The sequence below is a fragment of the Telmatherina bonti genome, assembly GCF_933228915.1.
Source record: "Telmatherina bonti genome assembly, chromosome: 3".
Classification (NCBI taxonomy): Eukaryota; Metazoa; Chordata; class Actinopteri; order Atheriniformes; family Telmatherinidae; genus Telmatherina; species Telmatherina bonti.
This window is the reverse complement of record NC_136621.1, coordinates 32,965,219-32,977,790: the sequence shown is the minus strand read 5'-3', so window position 1 is coordinate 32,977,790 and position 12,572 is coordinate 32,965,219. Positions and strand designations below refer to the sequence as shown.

At 43.5% G+C, this 12,572-nt stretch overlaps 1 protein-coding gene across 1 annotated transcript in view; it reads right to left on the bottom strand.

The window, feature by feature from the left end:
• The window catches only part of doc2g (double C2-like domains, gamma), a 40,313-nt gene extending 28,931 nt beyond the window's left edge, over window positions 1–11,382 (bottom strand). The window contains exons 1-5 of the mRNA XM_079238241.1: window positions 11,301–11,382; window positions 8,417–8,822; window positions 7,836–7,915; window positions 7,223–7,297; window positions 3,778–3,887 (exon numbers count right to left, since the gene is read on the bottom strand). Coding sequence (XP_079094367.1) covers window positions 3,778–3,887; window positions 7,223–7,297; window positions 7,836–7,915; window positions 8,417–8,804 — 653 coding nt within the window. The 5' untranslated portion in view covers window positions 8,805–8,822; window positions 11,301–11,382. The remainder of the gene's footprint in view (window positions 1–3,777; window positions 3,888–7,222; window positions 7,298–7,835; window positions 7,916–8,416; window positions 8,823–11,300) is intronic.
• Window positions 11,383–12,572: the final 1,190 nt, after the last annotated feature.

The following is a 12,572-nucleotide window of genomic DNA, read 5'->3' as shown; positions in this document are numbered from 1 at the left end:
TGGTATGAGGCCAGCCGTGAAGTCCGGATTGAAGACATTAGTTGCTGGTTTACTCATCTGCTTCATTCTTAATAGCAAAATGGAACTTCAGTGGCCCTTAGAGATAAAATAGGAACACTGAGGCTAAAACTCTTTGAATATAGATTATATATATATATATAAATTAAACTGTGCTGTCAGAACTTTGAGGGTTTTTTACTCCCAGCCATTGTATGACCATCCCCCTTTGTATTTTGCCTAATGGTTTTATATAATCATCTTCAGGGCAGATTAATGAAACTAATTAATAAATGCACAAACCCACACATCACCCTCCACTTGCACATAATACAACTGTTTTTCAGCATTTCTTCTGTGATACAAAGAGCTGAATAGAATAAATTTTTAATGCAGTGAACCGTCTTGGCTGCGTTCCAGCTATTTTATCACTGACCGTGATGAGAGATGACGCGCTAAACCATAAAAACCTGCTCAAAGACATGATCAAAGCCTATATTTGATACTATTTATAGCTGTAATTTTTCTTTTGTTAGCTGCTTAATGTGTTTACGTGCTGTAATTACTTCTTCTAGTCGTTATTTCCACCACCGCTGCTCCAGATTTAAAACACTTGTTTGATTAAGGAATATTTATATTCCAAATCAGACACATAAACCATGAACAATTTGTCACAGAGCTTATTACTTTGCTTGAGAACATGGGTATTAAATGCATACACAATACAGCTTGCAAGCAAGCCAACATTTACTGCATACAAGTACAAGAAAACCATATTATATTACAATATTCCCCGCCTTTCCAGAGCGCTACACATATTATTTTTATGCATTCATATGAAGATGTATTTTTATTCTTTTTAATTAACTGATAAAATTGTGTCAGTGCTGATTTCTACAGTACACATCCTGATGTAACATCTTGAAAACAGGCTGCAACCGTGCAGCTCAGTCTTACCCAGTCATAGATGTGTTTGTTCCCCTGTGCAAAACATAGGAGGGGGCTGCAGTGCACAAACATGAAAACGTGTAAGCCATAGCCATGCAGACTGGTAAATGGAAGTACAAACTACTTCTAATCTGATTAATGTCATTGCATAACTTTAATGCATTTTTCCAAAAGTCCATAACTAAAGTCTTCCTGTAATTTTCTACTTGGTTTTTTATGAACTTTTGTAGCCCGATAAACACAAGTTACACACTGAAACAGGTGTGGACACTAAAGGGGTGAACACGCTGTTGAAAACAATCAATGAGCTGCTAAATCAGAAATGATGCTGTTTCAGGCAGAGTACAGAAAATAGACTGTTTTTGAGCCTTCACAGTGAAACGGCATAATTCCACATCAGGAGCAATTGATCTATTTCATTTACATAAAAAAAAAAAAAAAAAGAGTACTACTACTACTACTAGAGTACTACACCTCTGCTGGTCCTCTGATAGTTTCAGGAATAGGCTCCAGATCCCCACAACCCTGCCTTTGATATCAGCAGGAATAGAAAAGTGATGAATGTGCCCTGTATTTATGCAAATTAGCAAATTTTTTTTTTTTTCATTAAAAAACCTCCTTTGTTGCCAATCAGGATGGAAATATGAAGGATTATAGCATTCAGATATTTGTGAAAGGCCAAAGTCTCTTCGTTTCACGGTGGCATTGTCAAATGGGTCATTATGATGAACATGCTAACAAACACCACCCAAATCTGCTGCTCATCAATGCCATAATGAAGCTTTATTGGTTTCAGCTCATTGCTTACCTGACCGTCCCACAATTTTAGTCTTTTGATTAACTCGCACCACTTTCATAGCATAATATCTGTCTGCAAATGGAAGCTGTGATTGCAGAAACAGATTTGCTAGCCAGCTGTACAGAATCTGCTCAGTACCAAATGGCATTTACACAATTTGCAGCTGGTTGGTAAAGAGCCAGAGCCGGACATTTGTTTTCAACAGTTGGTCAAGGCCATACAACACAGCACAAGCAAAACAAATACGGGCCATGATCAACGATCCAGAACATAAAAACAATCCCAATCTGTTAAAACCTTGTTTAACTTTCTTAATACACTTTCAATCTTGATGATCCCAGGTTAGAAATATTTGGATTAAAAAAAAGAAAAAAAAGTTGGCTGTGCCTAGTCTTTGTTCTGAGATGATAAACAGCTCTGGTATACTGGATCTGACAGCTATGGCCCATTTTTACAATAAACTCTAACCTGTTCGGGCCTTCGGGGAGGCTGAGCGGAGTCCTGCTTATCTGTGCACAAAGCACAGGGATCAAAGAGTACAACATCACCCCGCTCCCCTGCACCCTGCCGGGACCAGCAAGGCCAGACGCACCCAGACTCGACCCGCTGAGTAAACATCACCCTGGGGATCCCTCTCACTTTTGCCCTCCTCTTGCCTCTTTCTGAAGAGTGATGACGGCGACATTGCTTAACGGACTGAAGTATTATACTGGTGAACACATTCAGAGTGAACTCAAACACACTTTCTTTCTTCTTCTATGCCCCCCCCAACCCCCCCCCCCCCCCCCACCCTGTTGTCAGAGAGCACATTATTCATCCCATCTCAACCCTCCAACTACCATGTTCTCACTGTCCTTCTTTTCTCTTTCTATTTGCAGCTTCTCTTTGAGTAAAATCCTCCCATCAGCCTCCCTTTTATCCCAACTAAGTGAATTTTCTCATTCATCACTTCATTCATGAAATGAACAACCCCCCTCTCTCTCTTTCTGCCAGTCTTTCTTTATTTCAATGGACCCTTGGATTCTCTCCATCATCCCATTCTGTCATCTTCCTCGGGCTTGGCTTCTCCCGTTTCCTCCTCCACGCCCTCTTGTCTGTCACTCGGCATCATGTGCACTTTTCCTCCTGATTTTTTTGTTTATCTTGGCAGCCACCTTCCTGCCTCTTCATCTCTGGCATGACACTGGCTTCGCGCCAGCTTCTCTTCTTCACTTTGGCAGCCCAGACTTCCCATGCTGGCTTGTGACCGGATGGTGTCCTTGAGCAAAGGTTAGAAGGGTTTCCTCTAGTTTAAAAGGGGGTCTTTCCACAAGTTCATATCGATGCATTTGGGAGATGACAGAGAATGTTATTTCTGAACACGTGTGGTTCAAGGACGTGTGTGGTATGTGCGTATTTTCTCTACATAAGGAGGAGGGGCCACACATGTTCTTTCCTGCCAGTGATTGCCCTTGATGCACACACAAGAGGATAGGTACACACCTGACTGCCTATATTTGCATGCAACGATGATATCGTTTGTGTCTGCACACACACATGTGTGTGTGTGCATATTTTTGGCATCGCATTTCCTCGGGATAAACATCCAGCCCTATTATGAATCCGCCAAGTAAACTGACACTGATTGCACTCAGCGCGCCTGTCCAAAGACAAAACACACATGTAGCTCTGTCTCTGAGTCAACATGGCCATGCACGGATGACACGAGCACGTCAGAGTTTTTGGGCCAAGATGGCTACATTTGACCTCAATCAGTCCGCATGGAGAGCACTGTGGGAAGGAGGGGGCGGAGCCTCGCTGCACAACTAACACCTGAGCAGCTACTGCAGTAGCAGCAAGTGGAGCAGTTGGTGGAGTTGCCTGCTTGTGATAATGAATTACAGTATGCGGAAAAAGCCCAATGGGAAGCACAGAGCGCTGCTGGGGTTAGAAGTATGACTCCTCATCTCCTATGTAATGAAGCACTCATTTGGCTGTCTGGAGGAATGGTGCTAATTGCTCGGCCAGAGAGAAATGCAGAGCTGAGAACCCACCTGAGAGTTTTGGTGGTCATGTCGGCTCCTGTGATGCCGTGATACACCAGCGTTTCATTCCACACTGGGTTCAAAGTGTTCTTTAGGGTTTTTGTGCGTAGCTTGTTTGCCTGCGGGAAAGGAAGCAAGAAAGACATGAAAGCCAGAAAAAAAGTGTTTTTTTTTTTAAAAAAGGGAAATATTTAAAGGGTGAGGAATTGTCAGGTTGTAATGAGAGAAAGAGAGTAAAAGCTCATGAATGTGCAGTTAAAGGAGTGGGGAAATAAGGGGACGGTGAAGATGAAAAAGAGTGGGGGAAGCATCATTTATCTCTGTCCCTCAGGAAATCGCTGCCATCTGCTGCCAGAAAGAGAGGGGCTGTAATGGTTGCCTCGTCTCACCTGCTCGACTGTCTCCTGCCCAACATCATAACCAAGTGCTACGAGACCAGAACAGCCTCCAAAACAAGCACCAGGTATTGAATACAACGCAACACAGCAGCCAATTAAACTGTACAATCAGCAGGAAAATTCACAGCTCCCCAGAAGAGGAAATACCCACTGGCAAGCAAATGAAGCTCCACCATCCATAAACAAAGCTTTTACAGTCATTTTCAAGCTAAATCATATAGAAAAAAGTATTTTTAAAACAGATTCTGATTAAATAATCTATGTACAAAGCTGAATCAAATGCTTAAACTAACAAAAAACTCAGGGTTTGTAAAATGTAAATATTTAAAGAAAACATCACCTTCTTCTTTAGTATTTTGGAAGTGGAATTAATATTTTTAGCAGTGGATTTGCATAAAAGCACTAAATGCATATTAATTCACTTCTTTAAATGCTAACACAGGGGCTGCATGTACAAAGATCTCCTCCACTCATTAATGCAATGATAACAGGCATCGACAGATTGTGTAACCCCACTTTCACTTTCGTTTTACATGCGTTTTATGTCTGATTACATTTTCTATTCTATTCTATTCTATTCTATTCTAACTGTTTGGCTGGTAATTATGCAGCTGGGCAGAACAGTATACTGAATTGTCCACCAGTGAAGTATGAACCCTCCTGTCTTAATGTGACTCCAGCTTGTGTTTCAGGCTTTGAAGCCGAGTGCCCCATCTCCATTGTTTTTTCTTCTCTGCCACTGTCAGCTCCCTACAACAATGCCTCAGGACCAGATGCTGAACCCTTCCTGCAACCCCCTCAGTCTGTTTTTTGTCATCACATCCCATTGTTCTGTCAGCGCCGCGTTTCCTTTTTCTTTGCTATTCTTTGATCTCCGTCCCCATCGCAGCTCTTTTTTTCTTTTTTTTTTTTCCTGCTGGAAACTTCTTTGCTCACCAGTTGAAAACCAGCCCCCTCAGAGCTTGCTCCAGCAACAAAGCAAAACATCGACTGATCAATTAATGCTTTGGGGGGGCGGGGGATGTCACCACTTGCACATGTGTAGAGCACAATGCATGTGTGCAAACTCAATAATTGCCCCCCCCCAAAAAAAGAAAAAAAATCTTCACTTCTTTTTTAGGTGAGTTGGGTTGAATTTCTGAACTCACATCTCATCACCTGCTCCACCTAAAAATATTCATAGCACCAGTTCCCTCTCCCTGCCCTCTGTCACTTACTGCTCCCTCTCAACGGGTGGTTTTGCATCTGTTTCTAAATGTTTTATCTCAAACTCTCCATCTGTCCGCATGATTTTTTTTTTTCTTATCTCACACTCCCCCCCCCTTACTCAGTCCCTCCTTCCCAGAGCTGTGATGAACAGAGCCTGGCTGTGAGCAAATTGTCCATGCATCTCAGCTTGGAATGAGTACATGAAAATACCAGTGACCGTTGGGGCGCCAAGAACCACTGTGTCATCGCATGTTTGTGTGTGAGAAGAAGGGAGGCAGCGAGCGAAACGGAGGGAGGAGGGAGCTTCTCTCCACGGCTGTGACTAAATCCTTAACATGTGTATGCACACACACAAGGTCATGTGTTGCAGTGTGTTGCAGTGTGTACGTTGCACGTCGGCATGCTTGATTGTGTCTTGATTAAAGAGCGTGCTGCGTGGAAGTGCTGGGAGACGGAGAAGGAAAATCTGCTGGACGGAGGAGATGTGGCTGAAATTTTCTTGAGTGCTTTTGTGCTGGATTAGTCATCACAAAGTGCCCACATGGAGTGGACGAGAGTTTATGTGAGAGTGCGCGTCCGTCATCCTCACTTCAGCACGCTCCCACTTTTCAAGTGACGTACTACAACCCCCCCCATCCCCTCCGTCTGGTGGGTATTTAGCAAACAGTGGTTTATGGGCACTTACCTACTCATTGACGCTTTCTCTGCGCTCCCCCTAACCACCAACACCACCTTTCCCACCCTTCATTCCTCCCCCCCCCCCCCCCCCCACCCCCCCCCCCCCCCCCCCCCCCACCCCCCCCCCCCCCCCCCCCCCCCCCCCCCCCCCCCCCCCCCCCCCCAACATCAACACTCGCCTGTTGACGTGAGCCGTGTAACAATCCTCCTTGTTTCCATGACAACCACCTGCTGCTGTCCTCTCCTCATCTGTCTCCCTCTCCAGCTCTCCCCTCCCTCTCGGTTGTCTCCCCCATTCTCTCTCTCTCTCTCTTTCTGCACACTGGTGGTATTTCAAGGTCAAAGAGGGGCACAGGCAGATAGAGACAAGAGATCTGGGTGAAAAGTGGGGACAAGAGACTGATAACAGTGGGAGGGAAGACGGACAGAGGAACGCTGGAGGTCAAAAATCCCAAATCCACAAAACTTTGTCACTGTTAGCCTTTCGGACTTCCGACATGTGCCCCAGCTCAACCTAACTTGACTCGGTGCTTTCTCCTCCTGCACCTTTCGTAACCCCATTTCGTACCAACCTTAGAGCAGAAATGGCCGACAACAGGTTGTGTTGTGCCGCAGCTCTCTGCCAATGTGTATGTGTATGTTGTCGCTGCTACTGTGGCAAGCCTTATCTTCCCCACCGCTTCAGCTGAAAACGAGACAAGAGTGGTGCAGCCGACCAGAACGTGTTTGTGCTCGATAAAAGTGGGAGGACGAGACGGGCCACATTAAAGCAGCGGCCTAGTGAAATGCTCAACGGCTTGAAAAGACACACTAAATTAGTCCGCTGCCTTGTTTTTGCAAAGAGCGCCATGACCTTTTCACCGTGTCAGGTAAAGAAGATTCAACAAGGGAGATTTTTATTTACAAAAAGTAAACAACTGAGAAAATGACCTGTTTGTTTGTCTTCTCTGTTTTTTTTGTTCAATTATGTGTCAAGTTGACAAAAAAAAAACCCAAAACAAAACAAAAAAAAAAACCAGTTATTTGAGTCAGAATAAAAAAGTCACTTAAATTTCATGACTCTATCAGCCCTACATGTAAGTGTAGGTGTGTGTGTAGGTGTGTGTGGGGCAGCCCAATGTGGAAACATGTTACACTAATTGCCATTGAGGTAAGGTTGGCGCAGTGACCTTGCTAGCCCCGGGGAGAAGATGGAGCTTGACGTATGGATCGGCCAGCCCGTTGGAGTCCATGGCTTTCAGACCCTGAGGACACGAGCAGATACACAAACACACACATAGTGTACTGTCAGAGGTGACATCATTGTGCCTTTAAACCATTTCACACAACTGACAGGGTCAGAAAAAGACAGCGAATATGACAGACCACTTCTACTGTAGTTAATTCTCTGTTTGGCTTTGGGGTCTTTCGTTCCCCGACTGTGTTTTCCACCCTGTTCGACTTCTTTTTTTTTTTTTTTTTCCATTCTGTGCTGTCCTCAGAGGAACTCTTCAGTGAGATTTACATAATTAAAATCATAGAAGGAAATGTGTACTGGAAGGCTTGTGTCCTTGCACAATAGGCATTATCCAGCAATTTACCGCACCACGATTTTGTTTTGAACTGACAAGCTGATGCATTGCAAGATGGGGACATATTTCTGCAAAAAGCATTCAGTGACATAGATGTGATGTCTTGTGCAAATCTGAAAGAATTTTTTTTTTCAATGGGCTTTCAAGGATGATTATACAACAAATGCAGATGGTGTGTTTATATAGAGAGCATATTAAGCGTTGTGTGTACCTTCGCCTTTTGAATAGTACAATGAAGGCAGTTGTTCTCCTGATCAAAGAGCAGGGTGAACTCCAGCGTTCCCAGGTAGGCTGACAATGAAAAAAAAAAAAAGCAACACAATCACAGCAATTACTGTCACTAAGAGGCACAGACGCATTCAGTCAAACTCAGACATACTGAAAAGCCCTGAGTCATGTTTGTAGCAGATGGGCTCTTAAAAACATGATGCTGCCCCGTATGAATTGATCTGTCTTGTCTGATTACTGTTTTGGAATGAGCAGAAACTGGAGTCCCACTATTGCAACATTGTGTAATAAATCATCTGAGCCGCTCTGTCACACAAAGCCAGAGTGACAAACAGTGCTGGAAAATGCTTGACTCCGCAACTGCTCTGCAAACACGTGCTGTGCTTTCTGGGAAAAAAAAAAACTGAAACTGAGCTAAATTTGATGACACTCCTCCAAAAAAGTTGCAGGATTTGCAGTGTTGTGTTTCTGCTTAATTGCTTCATAATCGTCACATGAATGAACACACACAACTCCCCCCCCCCCCCCCCCCGCAAAACTTTTCCCTCCCTCCCCAGAACTCACTGTCATCATCATCCGAGTCGATCACCTCCTCCCTGTCTCCGTCGTTCTCCCCTCGTCTCTCCCCATCCTTGTATCCTCCACCCGTCTCCCCATTGAAAGTCTCTTCCTTCAGGATCTTCTTCTCCCTGGGGGGCGGGGGTGTGCAGGGGTAGTCGTGGAAACGTGGGAAGAAGTCTGAGATTTGTGGGATGGGGAGAATGGGCCCCGGGCACACGTTAATGGCAAAGTGCTCCTGCATAGAGATCTTGACTGGAGAAGGCGGGGGAGGAGCGGCGGAGTGGGGCGTTGCCGAGGGGGAGGAGGCGGATGAGGAAGGGGTGGAGGTGGAGGAAGGGGGGATGGCCAGGTGGGAGGCAGAGGGGGGTGGTGGGGGCTTGGAGACACTCATCTGGACTGTCAAATGGGGCTGGAGGATGAGGAAGAGATGAAGAAATAAATCATGTGAGGAAGACGAAAGCAAATAAACACACACACACACACACACACATACACACACACACACACACACACACACACACACACACACACACACACACACACACACGTCATCAAGTTCCCGCGAGTTTGCTGGTTTCTGTCACTTTGGACGATTCATCTCCAGGGCGATATTCCGAATTTCAGCACACCTCTGAAACGTCCTGGAGACAACTTCAAACAAGCTGCGTTCCTTTTTTTTTTCTTTAGCAGCTGATTCAATCCTCACTTCTCAAAAGCCAAAATAGAATTCGCCAGAACCTTTGGCACTTCAAGTGTGACTCACACAATGTGTCAGCACCCCAAGTCCGCTCTCTGAGTGAATATTCAAATGCAATGCTGTAAATTATGAACAAGTGATGTCATTTGTGCATCTGCACTTCCCTCTAATCCCATTTTCTTCTTTTTCACTTGCTTTTCTCTCATCTGCAAACCCCCCCCCCCCGAGCCGTTTTTACATAATACTGCTAATACTTTTGCAGCCCTTTACATATTTGTCACTAAACGAAGCCAAAGAACTATTGCCAAATTTCATCCCTTTTCAAACCTTCCCATTTGTCTTGCAGAGATGAAAGAAAAAAAAGACATTTTCTCTCATATGCACCTCCAGATTAGTGTGCGATTTCATAAGCTTGTCTGATTATATTGGTGACAGAAAGAAAAAAAAATGAAAGAAAACCACTTCAAACTGGTGTGGTTTTCTTTGTTTTCTGCGCTGTCCCAGATTAAACGATACCAGATAAAAATAGTGTGATTCTAAAAAACTGGTTTGTTCTTTTTTATGAAGAAAAATCCAGGTCCTGCTAATGAACAAGCCATCACCAGCATGCATGGTCCAACCAAAGCAAGTCTTTTTTGGGGATTCACGCCACATTTCATCCCGTCACGTGCTGTTACATATGTTTATTTTTAATTCATTTATTTACCTTTATTTAACCAGGAAGTTCCAGTGCGATCAGAAAATCTCTTTTGCACGGTAGACCTGACCCAGGTAGCAGCCATACAGTCACATGTCTGATAAATGGTGGCAACCTGTGACTTCTGGTTCTTAAAGTCCACCCAGCTTTTTTTTTTTAATGTGATGTTTTCCTTTTTGTGACTATAATAAATTGTTTACTGCTTCAGTTTGTGATAGGTCGACATTAGATTAGCAGAGACGATTGCCTCTGTGAAAACTTTCAGTTGAAAAATCTGAACTAATTGCCATTAGATCAATTAATATGCATGTGAACAAGCTGTATTACGGGTTTTCGTTTCATAGGAAACTTCTTCTCTGGTGTCATGGTTACAAGGTCGTTGGTCCTTCCAGTAGGTCACGAGGACGCGCCATCACTTTTATAGAAAGGTTGCACAGAAAACATGCACTTAATGGGCATTATTACAAATCTCGTTCTTCTGATTAAGTTTGTTTTCCTCAACCATAACAAGTTATTTTAGTCCTGAAACCTGACCAAACAGAAGCAGAAAATGGAAGTAATGATAATCTAAAGAACAGTTAATAATAAGGATTTAATCATCCTACTTCTGCGTGAAAGTCCTTGAGTTGAGCTCCTGTTTGTAAATACAGACATTTGCTGGTCTTAATGCTGCATAACCTCGAACCAAGAGTTTGATTCTGGTTGATTTTACATTGGCGATGGTTCTTTAGCATCAGGATGCAGTTCTAAGTCGTAACGTCCCACCTGTATGTTATGTATGCAGTCAGTTCAAGCTCACATGGTCATATCGCTTCTTTTGATGTTCAACCATCACTTATACCTTCTTCGAGATAATTTATGACACCAGAAATGATAAAAACAGAAGAATTGTAGTTTGTTTTGAAAAATGACTCCCTGTATTATTTATCTTGAAAATGATTCAGTAAGAACATGAATTTCTTGCTTTGCCATTTTAACTCTAGTTAAGGTGGAGTTTTCATTCACAGCTGACAACAGTCCTAAACCTGCACAATGTGTCTTTTTCCATAAACTATATCCTTTTTCCCTGCATTCTACACTTTAAGTTCTCCAAGAAGACCAAATCAGCAATGGAAAATTCATGAAGTATTGCTGCAAATCTTTTCTGGTGCTAAATAAAACATACCGTCTCTTTCACACGCACAGTTGAAAACTTGCATTTCTATGAACATGACTCACCCTCTCCACCATACTTAGTTACAATTCAGACACATGTCTTAAGACTGAATGAAGATAAAGCCCCCAAATAGCCTCTCCCCATCTTCAGCACTCATTCAAGCACTGTTATGTAATGACATCCATATCCACTGCTCCGGTCCACATGGACATTTGCATGTTGCCTGCAAAACTTACTAAAATCAATTCTCACCGCTTAAAGACAAGCAAGCACATGTGTACTCACACTTACAGACATTCACACATGCATGCACAAATATAGACGCACAAAAGCCTACCCAGGGACAGTCTTCATCTGTGCCAGCACTCCATCTTGCCTTGCTTTCTCGTCCTCTGTCTCTCACACTCTGTGGAGCATGTAGACCAGCTTTGAGTCAATATATCCCTCCGTACTCTCCCTCCCTCTTTCCCTCCCTGTCTCTGTTCATCGTTCGCTCTCCTCTTCTTCTCTCCTCTGTCCCTCCCTCTTCCCCTTTCCCTGTAGTTGTGACGTATCCTGTTAAAATCCCCATCAGTTGTCTTCAGGCTGTGCATACAGCACTGTCACTCACTTTCTCACCAGTAAGGACATTTAAGAGAAGCCAGAAAACAAGAAGAGGGAGGAGAAGGGGGGGGGGGGGGGGGGGTAGGTGAGGGTGTGTGTGTTTTAGTGGTGGAAGAGGTGCGTATGGGAGGTGCAAAGAGAGTGCAAGAAAGACACAGACAGTCAAGCAGAGCAAGAAAGAGGAAAAGATGAGAAGACAGAATAGCTTAATGTAGAGAAGACAAACGCAGAGCGACACCAACATAGACAAACACTCTGAAAGCCAGACACAATGCACAATGGGTGAGGGGGGAGAGTGGATGTGAAAACACTGACGGCACAATAAGAAATACTGTATTGCTCCGGGGTAAAGAAAAAAAAAAAAGATTAACTGAAGGACAGAGAGGGGAAATTAAATCCGTCATGTTGACTGAGCTGAAGAAAAACTGCTAGCTATGAAATCACACAGCGAGGCTACTTCGTATTTGCTATTCCTACGTGCCCAACACACGTAGACAACACAACACAAGCTTATCTGTGTATGACTGTGTTTGTCTGCTTGTGTCCAACTGTAGCAGCCTTCATAGCAGCAGCTACCACCTGCTACACTAACTAAATGAATCAAAGACAGAGCACTACCAGAGGGTTTATGTAGGATGTGTTGCAGCCTGCTGTTCCGTTTGAGGTTTCCAAACACACATACACACACACACACACAAACACAAAATACATGATGACATTCACTAGTTTTAATGAGAGTACAATAAATTTGATGATGCTCAAACATTTTGATCCTACATTATAAAATAATAATGAGAATAAAACCAAAAGAGTTTAAAATTTATGTCGGCATTACTTCACATAGCTTTGTTGTCAGGTTGCTAAGACCACATCTACTTTCTTCAATATCTAGCCTATAGTTGGATTTCCGATGAAGAAACCGGAAACTGCCCGGACCAAACTGCGAGTACAAAACGACAATATTTTGTTCTCACCACCTCAAGATCAAATCTTTCTGTTCTTGCAG